General features: G+C 53.3%; 1 protein-coding gene and 1 long non-coding RNA gene across 4 annotated transcripts in view; one reads left to right on the top strand and one right to left on the bottom strand.

The window, feature by feature from the left end:
- Positions 1–10,037, bottom strand: part of PPM1F (protein phosphatase, Mg2+/Mn2+ dependent 1F) — a 30,026-nt gene extending 19,989 nt beyond the window's left edge. Inside the window, exons 1-3 of one of the 3 annotated variants that reach the window (XM_086682369.1) lie at positions 9,914–9,961; positions 5,268–5,442; positions 3,494–3,740 (exon numbers count right to left, since the gene is read on the bottom strand). In XM_086682369.1, coding sequence (XP_086538495.1) covers positions 3,494–3,690 — 197 coding nt within the window. In that variant the 5' untranslated portion in view covers positions 3,691–3,740; positions 5,268–5,442; positions 9,914–9,961. Of the gene's footprint in view, positions 1–3,493; positions 3,741–5,267; positions 5,443–9,913 lie in introns of all 3 variants that reach the window. The other 2 variants (XM_086682370.1, XM_086682371.1) reach the window with 2 other exon arrangements.
- Positions 9,987–15,084, top strand: part of LOC147575462 (uncharacterized) — a 28,121-nt gene continuing 23,023 nt past the window's right edge. The window contains exon 1 of the long non-coding RNA XR_015242413.1: positions 9,987–10,288. This is a non-coding gene — a long non-coding RNA (uncharacterized LOC147575462). The remainder of the gene's footprint in view (positions 10,289–15,084) is intronic.

Raw genomic sequence — 15,084 nt, forward strand, 5'->3', positions numbered from 1 at the left:
CATGTGTAGGGGTCAATCCCCTTGGTGTCCCTATACCTCTAGATGCATCCTGACCCCAGAATCTGCCTCCCCACCAGTGGGAGCCCTTCACAGGCCAGAGGATGTGTGCTCATCCTTGTGTGTCTGTTCTTGAGGGCTGGGGGGCAACGCCCAGGGTAGCCAGCAATTCTCTGCTGGGCAGATGCAACTGGCTTTCCCCTAAGGGCAACCACTTCCCAACAGCCAGACAAATGGGTCACTTCTCTTTGGGGGCTGGGTGTCCGTGGTGTGTCTATAGATGGTCTTAGGAATCTACTGGGATGAATTTGTGATTTAAAAGGAGAAGGTGACTCAGGGGAGAAGCTTCTGGAACTGCCTTTAGAAAACAACCAGCCAAGACATGAGAAATGAGTTCCTCTGCTGTTTGGGGATTTCCTGCTAACTACTGGTTTTCCTTGTTCAAGCAGGGAGAAGGGGCGTTGCTCCCGGGGAGGTGGTGCTGTGACTTCCTGCAGGCCTGCAGAGGCCACCAGGGTCAGGGAAGCAGCTTCCAGCAGTGGTGACTCAGACAATGCTTGGCCTCAGGCCACAGGCCTCACTGCCTGGATGCACTGTCCACCCCCATTCAGGGGTCATCTGCCCGTGCACCCTCCAGGCCCATGGGCCCTGTAGCAGTCAGAGCTCCTAAAGATTCCAGAAGGTGCTACAATGAACAGAAGGTGTGTGCAAGACCTAGGTACCCAAGAAATGCTCTAGTCTCACTTGCCTGCCTCAGGATTTTCAAGTTTGCAGTCTAGTAGCAAAGACAGAAATGCAGATGAATAATTATAGTGTAAGGTACAAACTGCTTGGGGACCTGAGACAGGATACAGACCCGCTAACAAGGGGGAAGACAGGATATAAATCATTGCACCCTTGAACTTGGTGATCTGACTTCCTAACAGTCTCATGAATGACACCATTTACAATCTGGAAAAATGCCATGTGCCACTATGCTTAGAGCCCCTTACACCCAGGGGCCTGCACACCAGTGACAGGAACAGGAAACAGACGGACAGGAGCCCACCAGGAAGCTGCCAGGAACGTGCTGTGGGGTGTTCCTGACAGACACAGTGTAGACAACACGTGACCACATGTGTGACTATCGGGTCTACACAGGGAAGAAATACTAGAAAAGGATGAAAATAACTGAAGATAAATCCCTTAAGATGACTGGAAAATACATGCCTTTACAATATTACGTTTTTGTTTTAAGTAGGTTTCGCGGAGCCCAACGCTGGGGCTTGAACTCATAACCCTGAGAGCAAGGCCTGACCTGACATCAAGAGTCGGATGCTTAACCGACTGAGCCACCCAGGCATCCCCACAATATTATGTTTTAAAAGTGTTTTAAGATGGATTTATTAGGGGGCTTACAGGGGCCATGACCCTTGGCCTCTCCCTCATGGCTAATGATCTCAGGCCTACTCCACCATCCTGCTAATTAACAGGGTGCCTGTTCAACACCTGAGCCCAGGCACTGCCACTAGGGCCTCATGAGGTCCCATGTCACCTCAAGCAAGTCCTGCTTTTCTCCTCCATGTAGCCTGAGACACATGGCCTCTGACATAACTAAAACTCCCTCACCCCCATGGCCCTGCACCCTGCAGACCCCTCCAACTGACCCCTGACTTCTCCAGCTCAGGCCCATCCCTAGGCAGGAGGGCTGGTCACTTGCTCCTGCCACTGCCTGGCTGCCCTCCTCTTCCTCACCCCCTTGCATCTCCATCACCACAGAGCAAAACCAGCCCTACCTTCCGGGATTCCCGCCCCTCTGGGCATGTCCCTCCTCTCTGTTCTTCCCTCCACACACCAGCAGCTGACTGACTGTTCACACTGGTAGCTTGTCCTTCTGACTCTGAGCTACTAGCCTGGGGCTCTCTCCCGCCTCCATCCCCAGGTCACTTTCTCTTTATCCCTGTGGATGTGTCTTCATCCCTGGCATAGCAGGCACTATGCTGGTGCTCTCACTCTCCCCAGGCTCTTGGCTCTCATGCAGGGGCAGCCGGGGTACCAATCCTCCCTGGCTTGCATTTCCCCCCTGCAGCCCCTAAGCCCTCACAGAAGTCCCAACGGCTGCTGTGGGGACAGACCTTGTGGCCCTGGGCCCTGAGGGAGGCAGAGCCCTGGGAGCCCTCCTCTCCCCTCTCCAGACTCTAGCAACTTCGGCCTACTACATTTCACCAACTTGCTTTATGCCACCTGCCTCTAAAATATTTCTTCAAAGCAGAACGGAACAAGCCAGTAACACCCTTTGCACATGCCACACCCTAAAGGGACATGGTCACCGGGCATGTCTTCCTGAGCTCTGTGGGCTGTGGGACTGTCAGGGTAGACACGGGCCAGCTCACACTGACCTTCACGCTCATTGACTCAGGCTCCCACCCCATATGCGGTGAGCAAGAGTCCTGAACTCTGCTGGATCCCACCAAGTAGGCCCTCAGGGCAGGGTGTGTGTGCAGGGATAGAGCTGACCTGCCACAAAGGAAGCATGCTTGGGGACACTAAAATAAAATGCCAGTATGCTGAGGCCAGGTGTGTGTCCCACTTTAGGGGTGACACAGTGACTAGGGACTGTGGGCCCAGCCCCTGGGGAGGGAGGAGGTTCACACAGATGCTGCATGGCCTACTAGCCCTTACTATCTGTTTCTTTCTCCCTTCAAATCTGCTAAGCTTGCTGTGTCTCATCTCTGCACCTCAGCTGCCACCTGTGAACAGCAGACAGTACAACCTGGTCATTGTGGCCACTGGCAGAGTGGTAGGCACACGGCCTGGCCCTTGCCCACCCTGAGGCCTTGGCCAGTCTCTTAACTCATCTGGCCTTTGCCTCCCCATCTGTGAAATGGGACAGAAACAGGATCTGCTGCACCTGTCATGGGTTCAACTGTGCCCCCCCCACCCCAAAAGATATGTTGAAGTCCTAACCTGCAGTGGCTCAGAATGTCACCTTATTTGGATTTAGGGTCTCTGCAGGTGTAAGATGAGGCCATACTGGAGCAAGGTGGGCCCTAAATCTAATAAGACCGGTGTCCTTATGAGAAGAAACCCAGACACAGAGAGAATGCCACATGAAGACAGACACACAGGGGGAATGCCATGTCACGATGAAGGCCAGACTGCTGTGATGCATCTACAGGTGAAAGAATACTAAGTCCTGCTGGCAAGAAGCTAAGAGAAAGGCCTGGAACTAATTCTCCACAGTCTTTGTTTGAGAGAGCATGACCCCGCCGACACCTTGATCTCTGACTTTTGGCTTCCAGAACCATGAGAATATACATTTCTGTTGTTCTAAGCCACCCAGCCTATGAGTTTATGATGACAGCCCTGGGAAAGCAATGCAGCACGGTTATGGGGATGGAAGAGGAGGCAGGACATGTGGGGTGAGTGGCAGCTGAGGTCAAGTTCAACACATGGCACATGCCAAGCCCCTTGCTCCCATCCCGTGTGGTCCCCTCCTGGCTGGTACACCGCTTACCTGCTGCTCAGGAAGCCCATCGTCAGCTCGGCCAGCTCACCCTCCACCTCCTCCTGACTCAGCACTGTTCCTGGGACCTTCCATGGCAAAGGGCTCTCTGGGCTCAGTGGGGCTGGGAAGTCATGAAGGAAGGCATCCAGGAAGCCCGGGATCTCCTCTGCCATTTGGCTGCTCTGCTGTGGGTCTCCAGAGGCCATGTCCACAGCATCCCGGGGGGGCTCTGCTGGGGTTCCGGGTGATCTTCACTCTGAGGAGAGATGTGAGGGTCAGCAAACACAGTGCCCTGCTCTTGGGGTAACTGTGCCCTCACCCCACAATGTTGAGTGTGTGGTGCCTTGCTTTCTCTCCTTTACCTCGAAACATCATATGGCAGGTACTACACCAAGCCCAGGGCCTCAAGGCAGAAGGGCAGGGCTACTGGCTTCACATATAGTTCAGAACACCCAAGTAAGTGGGAGCAACGACGCTGATCAGTGTCCTGACATGGGTCCAAGAGGGGATACTTGGGAGCCCAAGAGAAGGAGACAGAGCTGAGATCAGAGGCCACATGGGTGCCCTGAAGGAGAAGTGACAGAGAAGGAGGTGTGTTCCTGGTGGAGGATGGCTGGCATGGCCAAGGGCGGGCAGCAGAGGGACTCCAGGGCCAGGCCATTGAGGCAAAAAAACACAACAGGTAATTCAACCTGACCCTGGGACCTCGGGAGCCAGAAGGTGAGGAAGTGATACCATCAGGTCTGTGAGCATAGAAGAGAGAAGGGACATCGGTCAGGGGAAGAAAAAAAAAGAGTCTGGACAGTGCCAGGGCCGACCCTGGGCTGTTTTGGACATGGACAAGAGGGGGAGTAGGAAGGGGTCCCAGAGGCTGCAGGGCACCCCAGGGGCGTGGGCAGGACAGAAGCCAGGAAACATCTGGCTTGGGGACATCTGTGATGTGTTTTCTCCAACAGGAGCAGTCCTGGGCCTCCTAAGCCCTGGCTGAAGGAGAAGCACCAGGGAGAGCCCAGGCTGCTGGGTACTGGGCACTGGCTGCCAAGCCATAACAACCTTGGGAGCCAGGATGAGCCCCCATTTCACAGAAGGGAACAGTGAGGCTTGGAGAGGGGCAGCCCTTTGACAATGGATGGTAGGGTCCAGGAGGGATTCTGGAGCCCACAGTCATCACCACCCTGCCCAGCTCTTCTCCCACGAGGGCCTCACTCACTCATGGATCCTGCCCTATTATCCTCCCTAAAGTGGGCCTCCAGCTCCTCTCTCCCAGCTCAGGACCTCCATGCACTGCCAGCCCATCTTCTTCCCTTACCCTGCCCCCTTGGGCCAGCAAAGGCCTGTCTGTCAGACTCCTGCGTGGCCCGCCTGGACTCCTGCTTCTCATGTTCAGCCCTCTAGACTCAAATGGGTCTGGAGCCTGTCTTCTGGCATACACCCTTCCCTGTTCACTCTCAAAGCCCCACTTCCTACCCCACATCCAGGTGTGCCACACCCTGGCCACACAGGCACCTGAGCCCACCTGAGCATAGGTGCCTGATCTCCAGGTTTGTGAGTTTGAGCCCCACGTCAGGTCCTGCGCTGACAATGCAGAGCCTACTTGGGATTCTTGGTCTCCCTCTCTCTCTCTCTGCTCCTCCTCTGCTCTCTCAAAATAAATAAACTTAAGAAAAAAAACCCAAAAAGCAGAAAAGCACAGGGTGAAAAGGAGAGGGAAAGTTCAATGTCTAGTCTGGGAGAAATTTGGAGGGACATGGGAGGTAAACAAAAAACAAACAAACAGGGGCACCTGGGTGGCTCAGTCAGTTCGGTGTCTGATTTCTGCTTAGGTCATCATCTCCCAGTTTGTGAGTTCGAGCCCCGCGTTGGGCTCTGTGCTGATAGCTCGGAGCCTGGAGCCTGCTTCGGTTTCTGTGTTTCCCTCTCTCTCTCTCTCCTCTCCTCAGCTCATGCTCTGTCTCTGTCTCAAAAAGAAATAAACATTAAAAAAAATTAAAAAAAAAACAAACAAAAAACAGAAAATCTCTCTCTTTCGGAGACTTGTCAAAAGTTGACTTTTTAAAGTGGCCACAGAAATAATATAGAAATGAGGGCACTTATGATGGAAGGTAACGGGGACAGATTTAAAATCACTGCCATTCTTCACGTTTACTTACAAATAGACGTAAGTACAATGTGACCCCAGGTTACAAAAGGCAAACAGGTAAAAAAAAAAAAAAAAAAAAAAGATGGTCAAAGAGAAGCAGAAATCAAGACAAGAGCAGGTCGGAAAACTGTATTCTAACCATAAAGGTGAGACTTTGTGAACTGGGAAGATCAGAAAGGGCTGGGAGCCTTGTGGGGGGCGGTGAGGGTCAACCGGGGAGAAGGCAGGCTGGCAGAGCCGCACAGCACAGCAGAGCACAGAGAACCAAGCCAGAGAAAAATAAGAAGACTGTGTATTTCCCAGCAGCCTCTGACACCCTCAGGCAGAGAAGGAGGCCAAGCCACTTCTGCCAGCGAACACCTCTGGCCTGTTGCTTAGCGGGGAGACAAATGTGAGTACCGCAGAGCTGCCCTCAAGCAACAGCCTGCACCCCCACTCCTCCTTCATGAAATGCCTTCTGCCTCCCAGCAATTCCGAGCCCAGAAACAATACTCTTACAGGCACTGGAATCTTAGGCGGCACAAAGAGAGAGCCTCTTAAGTGTATGATTAAGACCAAAATGAGAGGAGGGCTTGCTCGCTAACCTCCCCAAAATGCACAGGAGGGCCCTAGTTTGAGACACTCCCTCCTCCCCTGCACCCCCCCCCCCCCCCCCCCCCCGTGTAAATAAAGCACAGAATTCAAGACCCTTCACCTGCCACCTCACTTGCCAGGGGGCATTTGCTCAATGTTCTGGAATGCAGGAACCTCCTTGGGATGCTGTTTTCTGTGCCTGAAGTCCCCTTCCCCAGAGCCTGCCCCTTTCCCTGGGGGTTGGTGGCCCCTCCTCTCTGTCTCTGCCCCATGCCCACTGCCCCAAGCCCAGGGTCAGGCACAGGCCTGGATGGCAGCCTGTGACATGCCTGCTGAGTTGGGTAGGGGTCAGGGGTGAGTGGGGACGGCAGCACGGGCGTGACAGTGCTTGTGTGCATGCTTGGCTTGTATTTGCCAGGGTGTGACTGGCTTATTCCCAGGGCCTGTGCCAGCTGTCCTCTTTTGTTAGACAAGCGGGTGGCCCAGAGCCATCCTCCCTGCTGAGGACCAACCAGGCTTGTCTCTGTATCACCTGGCTGAGGCAAGGGGCCAGGAGAGGAACCAGGACAGGGCTTTCCTTCCCTGGGGCCCAGCTGGGGTAAAAGTCAAGAGTAATTTCCTTCCTTGTCCTTCTTTTTTTCAACAAACTCCAAATCTGTGATGTCTGCCTTACATACATACATAAGCAAAACAATCCCTGCCCCCAGGAGCCTAGGGCCGAAAGATAAAGGCATGAAGAGGGCAGGAGGGAGAGATTCCGAAAGTAAAGGGGGCCTCAGAGACAGCCCCAGTGCTAGGAGGGGCAGGGGACGGAGCTGTGGCCCTGAGCTCTTGCAGGACCACCTGGAGGGGGCAGTCTCAGCAGCCAGCTGGCAGGTGGTGCAACATGAGCCAGAGCTCTGTTGGGCGCCCTGACTGCGTGCACTGGTGAGGGGTTCTGAGGAGGGGAGCTCGTGCGTAAAGTCTGTGCAAATCATTAAGGCCCAGGGGTGGGCATGGGAGGAACACTGGGCTACCAGCCCCCTTGTCACCTGCCTCAACCAGACTGGGCACACTTGGCCCATGGCCGGGTCCTCGGGGCTCCGGGAATGACGCTGCTCGTCGGCTGGCAGCCGCGGAGGCCGGCATAACGGTGCCGCCAGCCTACATCTGCCAGGGGCCCGAGGCTGCCAGCAACAACGGCAGTCTTCCTGCATCTCCGTCTTTTTACCTCCCGGCAACCTGTTGTCATTAATCCCCCTTTACAGGTGGGGGTTGCAGCAAAAGAACCAAGTGAGTTGTTGGAAGTCCCTCAGTGGGGTTCACACTCGGTAGTCTATGGAGCCTGGCCCCTAACTGCAACAGAAACCCTGCCCACCCATCATTGGTCACCAGCCTGGGGATTCAGTCCCTCTTGGCTTCCCTTCTTTCATTTCTGTGCTCATCACCCTGGTCCAGCCCCTCACCTCCAAGTTCCTGTGCCTTGTCTCGTGGCATACCCTTTTGCCCCTCAGACCTCTTTGATCCAAGCTCTGCTGAAACTGTCACACCTTTGGGTCTAGCACACGGTCTTCCATGTGCTAGACCCCAAATAAAAAATACTTATTTTCCTCTAGTTTATCAGTTTTGACTCATAAGCTCAACTAATGCATATGTGTACAACTGCATTTTTCTAGATCGTGTGGACAAAATACTTGAGAGTCCTGCTTGACTTCAGGAGGTAGGAGTAATGCAAAAAATAGCAATCCTTAAGAATGGAAACTGCATCATTACAAAGTATCGCCTTCATCTTTAAAAACTTGTCCGTAAATGGAGAATTTTCTTTCTTTATTCCTAAGCAACCGCGGGGAAGAATATGGTGTCAATTTTCCAGATCCTTTTCTACATACGTGACATTTTTCTCTTTAAAAAACGTGGTAAGGGGCACCTGGGTGGCTCAGTTGGTTAGGCGTCCGACTTTGGCTCAGGTCATGATCTCATGGTTTGTGAGTTTGAGACCCGCATTGCGCTCTGTGCTGACAGCTCAGAGCCTGGAGCCTGCTTTGGATTCTGTGTCTCCTTCTCTCTCTGCCCCTCCCCAACTTGTGCTCTGTCTATGACTCTCAATAAATAAATAAATGTAAAAAAAATGTGGTGAAATATACATGACCTACAATTTATCATTCTACCCCAATTCTTAGGTCTACGGTTCTATGACATCAAGTACATTCACACTGTTGTGCAACCACTTTTTACAGGTGTTACTTTCTCTGTACTGAAGTCAGGAAGCCCACCCCTGTCTTCTTGGGTGTTATCATGGCCCTTTGTGCAGGGAACCTGGCAAGTGTGACGGCAGAAGCAAGATGCTGGCTGCCTTCTGCCACTGCCAGTGGGTGGTGTAGGCTGAGATAAGTAGCCTGAGGACTGGCACCTTCAAAGAGGAAGTTAAAACATTCTTTGGAGAACAGGGATCAGCAGAGAAAGGTTTTTAAAGACAGGGTTGGCCTCAGGCAATATCTCAAAAGGAATTCTACAAATGAACTTGTATAGAGGTTTACAACTTTCAAAGTGGTCTTCACATTGGTATTTGTTTTGATACCTCTTGCACAACTAGGCTGAGAAGTACATGCTGTCAGGCCACACTGCGAATGAAGAAATAGGCTTGGGGAGGGTAACAACCCACCTAAGGTCACACATGAGGAAATGGCAAAGCCGGACTCACATGAGGTCTTCTGATGCCTTTTGTCACTTTCAGCTCAGTTGTAGGAAGAAAAGAGTGAGATTTGACAACAGGCCAGATATGGGCATAAAGGGCAGAAGTGAGCTAGAGATGACCTCAGAGTGTTGGCCCTACATTCTATCTCCCATGGTGGGAGTACAGCTTGGCCGACAGAATTTGTCCCAGGAAATACCATAAGGACCTGTGTTCCGCTGGATGGAAGGCTGTGGGGGAGGAGTCCATCACCATCAACCGGTCCTCACTATGTGTTAGGTCCTGCATTAAAATCTCTACAATCAGGTGTCATTTCTCCCTATTGCACAGAGGTTGGGAAGCTTGGGTGAGGTCACACAGCTACCAGTGGTGGTGGAGTCCATCACCTCCCTGCCTGAGATTTAGATTTCACACATCTGGGGCTAAAGTTGCAGCAGCCCAAGGATTCCCTTTTATTAAAACACTCACTTTAAATACACTTGGAAGAGGGCCATGGGTGGAGGCAGGCCTTGGGGTAGGGGCACGTGGGCAGAGGTGTGGTCTGGCAAAGGTGCAGGGACTGGTGGGGTAGGGGTCAGGGCAGTGGGTCCAGGCCAGATGCTCCTAGGAATGGGAGCTCCGTCCAGGCAAATGGGGGGCACGTCACCCCTCAGCATCCATTCCGCTTCACCGCCCCCAGTTCCCACCTGGCCTTCGGCTCGGCCACACCCCCGTCGGCCCAATGGCCCCCCAATTCTACATCCTTGTCTCCCCTGCTCTCCAATTCCCTGCCTCGAGTTCCTCAGGCCCCCAAGTGTTCCCTCCGCTCTTCAGCTTCCCTACTCGGCCCCTGAACCCCTTGGGTCTTCCCATCTCGGCCTCCCTGCCTCCCCAGCCCCCTATTCCGCACCCTCTGGTTCCTCAGCGCCTCGTTTCACCCCTATATGCCTCAGGTCCCCACCTGAGCCTCACACCAGGGCGGTCAGCCCTCCGGTCCCACGCCCCCCTTCCCCCCCCCCCCCCCCCCCCCCCGGGCTCCTCATTCCCCAGACCCCAAGGGCCTCACCTGCTACTCCGCCACTCCGGACCCCGCGAGCCGCTCCTGGCCGGCCCCGCCCACTTCCCGTCCCCCGCCGCCGCGGGCTCCGCGCAGGCGCAGTCGGACGGCGGGCGGGCGGGCGGGGTCAGGCCTCTGCTGCCCCCTGGTGGCCTCGCGGCCCTTTCATTACAAGTGGTGAAGAGCAGCGCCGCAACCAAAGGGTCGTGCGGCCACGCAGCGCCCCCCCCCCCCCCCCCCCCGCCCCAATCCTGGATTCTGGAGCAAAAACGCTCACCAGCGAATTGTTTCACTTCTCGAGCCTTGGGTTGCTGGGTAGACGGGGGAAAGCAACACCTACGTCACAGCGCCCAGACTTTAAGCAGCACGTGTTGTCGGCGGCTGGTGAGTGGCAGAGCAGGGTCCGAGACTGCCCCGGGGTCCGCGGACCACCAGGCCAGGGGGCACAGTGCCTGGGGCCCAGCATACTTTTAGCGGTTGTGTTAGTTTCTTATTGCTGCTGTGACAATTACCACAAACTTAACACAAATTTATTTATTTATGATTCTGGAGATCAGAAGTCCGCAGAGCTCTCAATGGGCCTTAAGTTCCTAGTGTCGGCAGCATGTGTGCCTGAATTTCTGGGTGTTCTGGGGGGAATCCGTTCCTTAGCCTTACCGATTCTAAAGACTGCCCATTCCTTGGCTGGCAGCCTCTTCCATCTTCAAAGCCAGGAACATTAGGACAAGTCCTCACGCTGCCACCTCTCCGACTGCCTCCTCTGATTCCGTTCCATTTTTAAAGACCCTGTGATGACTTTGGGCTGCCCAGATGATACATGGATAATCTCCCTATTTTTTTTAATTAAAAAAAAATTTTTTAACGTGTATTCATTTCTTGAGAGATACAGACAGAGCACGAATGGGGGAGGGGCAGAGAGAGAGGGAGACACAGAATCCGAAGCAGGCTCCGGGTTCTGAGCTGTCAGCACAGAGCCCGACACAGGGCTTGAACTTGAGAACTGCGAGATACCTGAACAGAAGTCTGATGCTTAGCCACCCAGGCGCCCCTCCCTATTTTAAAGTTAGATGACGTGAAATCTTCATTCTGTCTGCAACTCTGATTCTCCTTTGCCATGTACTCTAACATCAACACAGATTCCAGTTATGAAAAGAAAACATGGACATCTTTGGGGGTGGGGCATTTTTCTGCTACCAAGAGAGGCCCATGAAAATGTTTTCTTTTAAAGCTAGAATAAATGAACTTTTAGATCAAAGAAAATGTTTTAATATATGATATTAATATATTCATCTTTATATCAATGCATTTGTAAAGTATAATTTAAAAAATTTAATGGGGGCGCCTGGGTTGCTCAGTCGGTTAAGGGCCCGACTTCAGCTCAGGTCACAATCTCACGGTCCGTGAGTTTGAGCCCCGCGTCGGGCTCTGGGCTGAGGGCTCAGAGCCTGGAGCCTGCTTCCAATTCTGTGTCTCCCTCTCTTTCTGCCCCCCCCCCCCCGCCCCCCGTTCATGCTCTCTCTCTGTCTCAAAAATAAACATTAAAAAAAAATTTTTTTTTTTAAATTTAATGGAGCAAGGACTCTCAAAAGTCATACTGCAGCCCCACCTCCTTGACTTCCTGGTCCACATACGGGCCTGTATCCTTCCCAGGAATTAGGGTCTCTGGGATGCTTCACTAACAGGAGGGGTTCAGTGAAGCAAGGAACCTTGGAGAACTAGCAGTTGGCTGACATGAAAGGAAGCCATTTTGGGTGGGGGTGAGTCTGAAAGGCAGGGTGTATTTAGGTGGAGAAAGCAGGGTGGGAGAGGGGCGCTGGCTCATCCCATTCTCCTGCTTAGACCCTCCTAGATCCTATAACCCCCTGTTAGTGTGGTGACCCCAAGAAAGCTTGAGGTTACTTTTATAACTTAAGACCTTAGACATGTTCCTTAGCTCAGCTGAGCCTGTTTCCTTACCAGAAAAGTGGGGACTACAGCAATATAGCAACCACACGATCTGATGGGGTCATTGTGAGTTGTGAAACCCTGAATTGGTGTTTCTCATAGTGTGTCCAGACCACTGACATCAGAATGACCATGGGGGGGAAGTTTGAGAACCATGGCACAGGTGAAGTGGTGCATGGGACAGGACCTCCAGCACTGTGAAGTGGGGTGCCTGTGAAAGCTGGTTTACCTGCAATCCTCTTCAGCTGGGGCCCATGTTAGACTCTTTGGAGCACTAATTCTATTCAAGGTCAGCGGCTTAGAGATGACAGCAAAGTGAGGTAGTGCCCCTTGCACTATGGAGCTGGCCCCATAGGGGCACGAGACCAAGGCATTGCCTGTGAGATTACCTGTGCCCTGTGGCTTCTGTCAACCTCTCCCTGTCTGCATTCCATCATGCCTCAGCTTCTGGCTCTTGGCTTTCAATCTCTTGAAAGCAATCTTTCAATGTCACCCACCCCACCTAGCCACTGAGTTTGAGCTCTGCTTCTCTTACAAGGCTGCACCCCTGGCTTAGGTGAGCAGACCACACAGATCTCCCGAAGTGTTCAGCCTGGGTGTTCCTCCTACCTCTGCCCCCTGTGACTGAACCCTCTCTTGGTCCCCAAATGACCATTATTCTGGAAACTCACCCTGAACCCTCTACTCCCCTGCTATAGGACCTCATGTGTCTACAGGTAGTTATACCTACCCCCTCCTCCTATCTTCCTGCCCTGTCCCTTCACACATTGCCAGACTCATCGTAGAGATGGGGTGACATTGCTCTTGGGTTTTCAAACCATTGGTGATGCTGTGACCTTGGAAAGAAGTTACAAACCCTTACCCCTGACTGCCTAGGGACCCCTACTTGGCTTCCTATTTCCAGCAGTGCTGCTTTCTCAAAGGGGGCTCTCAGAGCTCCCTTGGTTGCTGGTATCTTCAGGTCTTTGAGGGCCTGACTGACGATGGAGGGTAGAGGGGGAGTGGGTTCACATCTGCAAGTCTGTGGTGCCTTCTCCTGTCTAGCAGCCCTGGAAGGGATGCCACACTCAACTGAGCAAATGCTCATGGTGCACCTCATGACAATATGTACTGATCTCAAAGTGACAGGAATGGGTGTTGTCAAGGGCAATGGTCTGTGTCTAACCAATTCAGCCAGACAACCAGGCCCTGCTTCTGTGAGCCATGCACAAAGGCCTGGTCTACAGGAGTTCTGCCCCCTGCAGCCCCAGAGCAGGTCAGCCTGAAGCCACTGAAGCAGGTCAGCCACCTCCCTGACCTCAAGGGCAGGAGGTGCTGTCTCATGGAGCACATTAGGCTGTTCTGGACGGAGTGGGCCTCATCTCTTCCTGTCCTCCTCGCTCCTGCAGCCACCTTGGAAGTAGCAGGAGGGTTGGATGCTGTTGGTTGGTATGAGATGAAGAGACCCAGAAGGCAGACTCCAGTTTCGAATGCCAAGGAGATTCATACACAAGGGACAATTGCAGAGAAAAATGAATGAACCTTTTATGATTAGCCCTGTTTGGGGCTGAAACCTTAGTGCAGAATTCTAGTAAGGAAGGAACAGGTGGTTTGGGCTTAAAGCCGAAGGTACAGTTTCTGTCCCCCTAAGTCCCTCTGGCCATTTACCTGGGCTGCTTGTGTGTGTGTGTGGGGGGGGGGGGGCTCCTAGAGCAGAAGGGAGTTTGGTCACCTTCCCACGGAGAAGGCCCTGGGTCCACTCACTATTGACAAGGTGGCAGAGCAGTCAGAGCCCTGTGCCAGGGACACTATCCACTAGCAGATGTGGCCTTGTGAGTGCCCCAGAATCTGACCACAGCAAGAGGGGAGGGAGGAGGAACACCAGCATTCTGGAAGCACCTCTTTCCCTGTGACACTATCCCAGCAGCCGTACTACACCTTCCTGGGAGCCTGCCTCCAGGGGCAGCCTTCCGGATGATGATGTGTCACCATGTCACTGCCTATTCTCTTTGAACTTCTTGAGTGGTTTCCCAGTGTTCCAGGGACACGAGGAGTGGCTCTTTGGGATCTCCCCAAAGAGGGAGGCTGGAGGGTGCAGCATTTGCTTGGAATGCTGGGTGAAGTCACAGGTGTATTCACGGAAGCTCTGCTCAGAGCCTTGTTATATTCTAGTGTGAACTGTGAATCTAGTACCCAGATAGACAATGTGCAAAATAGTTCTGACCCGCCCTTCACGAAGGTGTTCCACCACACAGCTTGGAAAGCTATTTTTCCGAGCTCCCATGTTGTGGAGCATGGGCAGGAGTGGCATATTCAACATGTGGTTGCCTAATGTGAGTGCTCCTCTGTGGGGACTGGGGTGGTGGTGATGGGGCACGGGAAGGACATCAGGCGGAGGGCAGCCCACAGGGCTGTTTGGTTTATGGATTATTTTCTAAATTTTTTTTTTTCAATGTTTATTTATTTTTGGGACAGAGAGAGACAGAGCATGAACGGGGGAGGGGCAGAGAGAGAGGGAGACACAGAATCGGAAACAGGCTCCAGGCTCTGAGCCATCAGCCCAGAGCCTGACGCGGGGCTCGAACTCACGGACCGCGAGATCGTGACCTGGCTGAAGTCGGACGCTTAACCGACTGCGCCACCCAGGCGCCCCTGGATTATTTTCTAAATCACGCAGATGGGGGCGCCTAGGTGGCTCAGTCGGTTGAGTGTCCGACTTCGGCTCAGGTCATGATCTTGCTGTCTGTGAGTTTGAACCCCCGCATCGGGCTCTGTGCTGACAGCTCAGAGCCTGGAGCCTGCTTTGGATTCTGTGTCTCCCTCTCTCTCTGCCCCTCCCCCGCTCATGCTCTGTCTCTCTGTCAAAAATAAATAAACATTAAATCACGCAGATGGCTTCAGTGGGGCTCCCTGCAGTTCACCCTGGGAAGTGACTGGCCTGCCTCTGTTTGAGACAGTAAAGGCTTGAGAACAGGAATTGGAAGAGGCTCTGGGAGGCTGCCAGGGTTGCATACGCCACACACAGACCTGCTCAGAGCCACCGTGTGACCCCAAAAAATGGGCTGCAGGGAAGGCCAAGGTCCAGTGAGGACTTCTTTCAGCCCTGTCTCCTCCACCAGGCCTTCCTCCTATGACACCTGCCTGGGATAACAGGCAGTTGGTGCCTTCCTTTCTTCCTTGCAGACATCAGGGACGCTACCTACTTGTGCTACCTTGCTGTCTGTTACACATACTGAATTATGACGTGAGCCTCAGAC

Source organism: Puma concolor, chromosome D3, assembly GCF_028749965.1.
Source record: "Puma concolor isolate L17-30 chromosome D3, mPumCon1.1.hap2, whole genome shotgun sequence".
Taxonomy (NCBI): domain Eukaryota; kingdom Metazoa; phylum Chordata; class Mammalia; order Carnivora; family Felidae; genus Puma; species Puma concolor.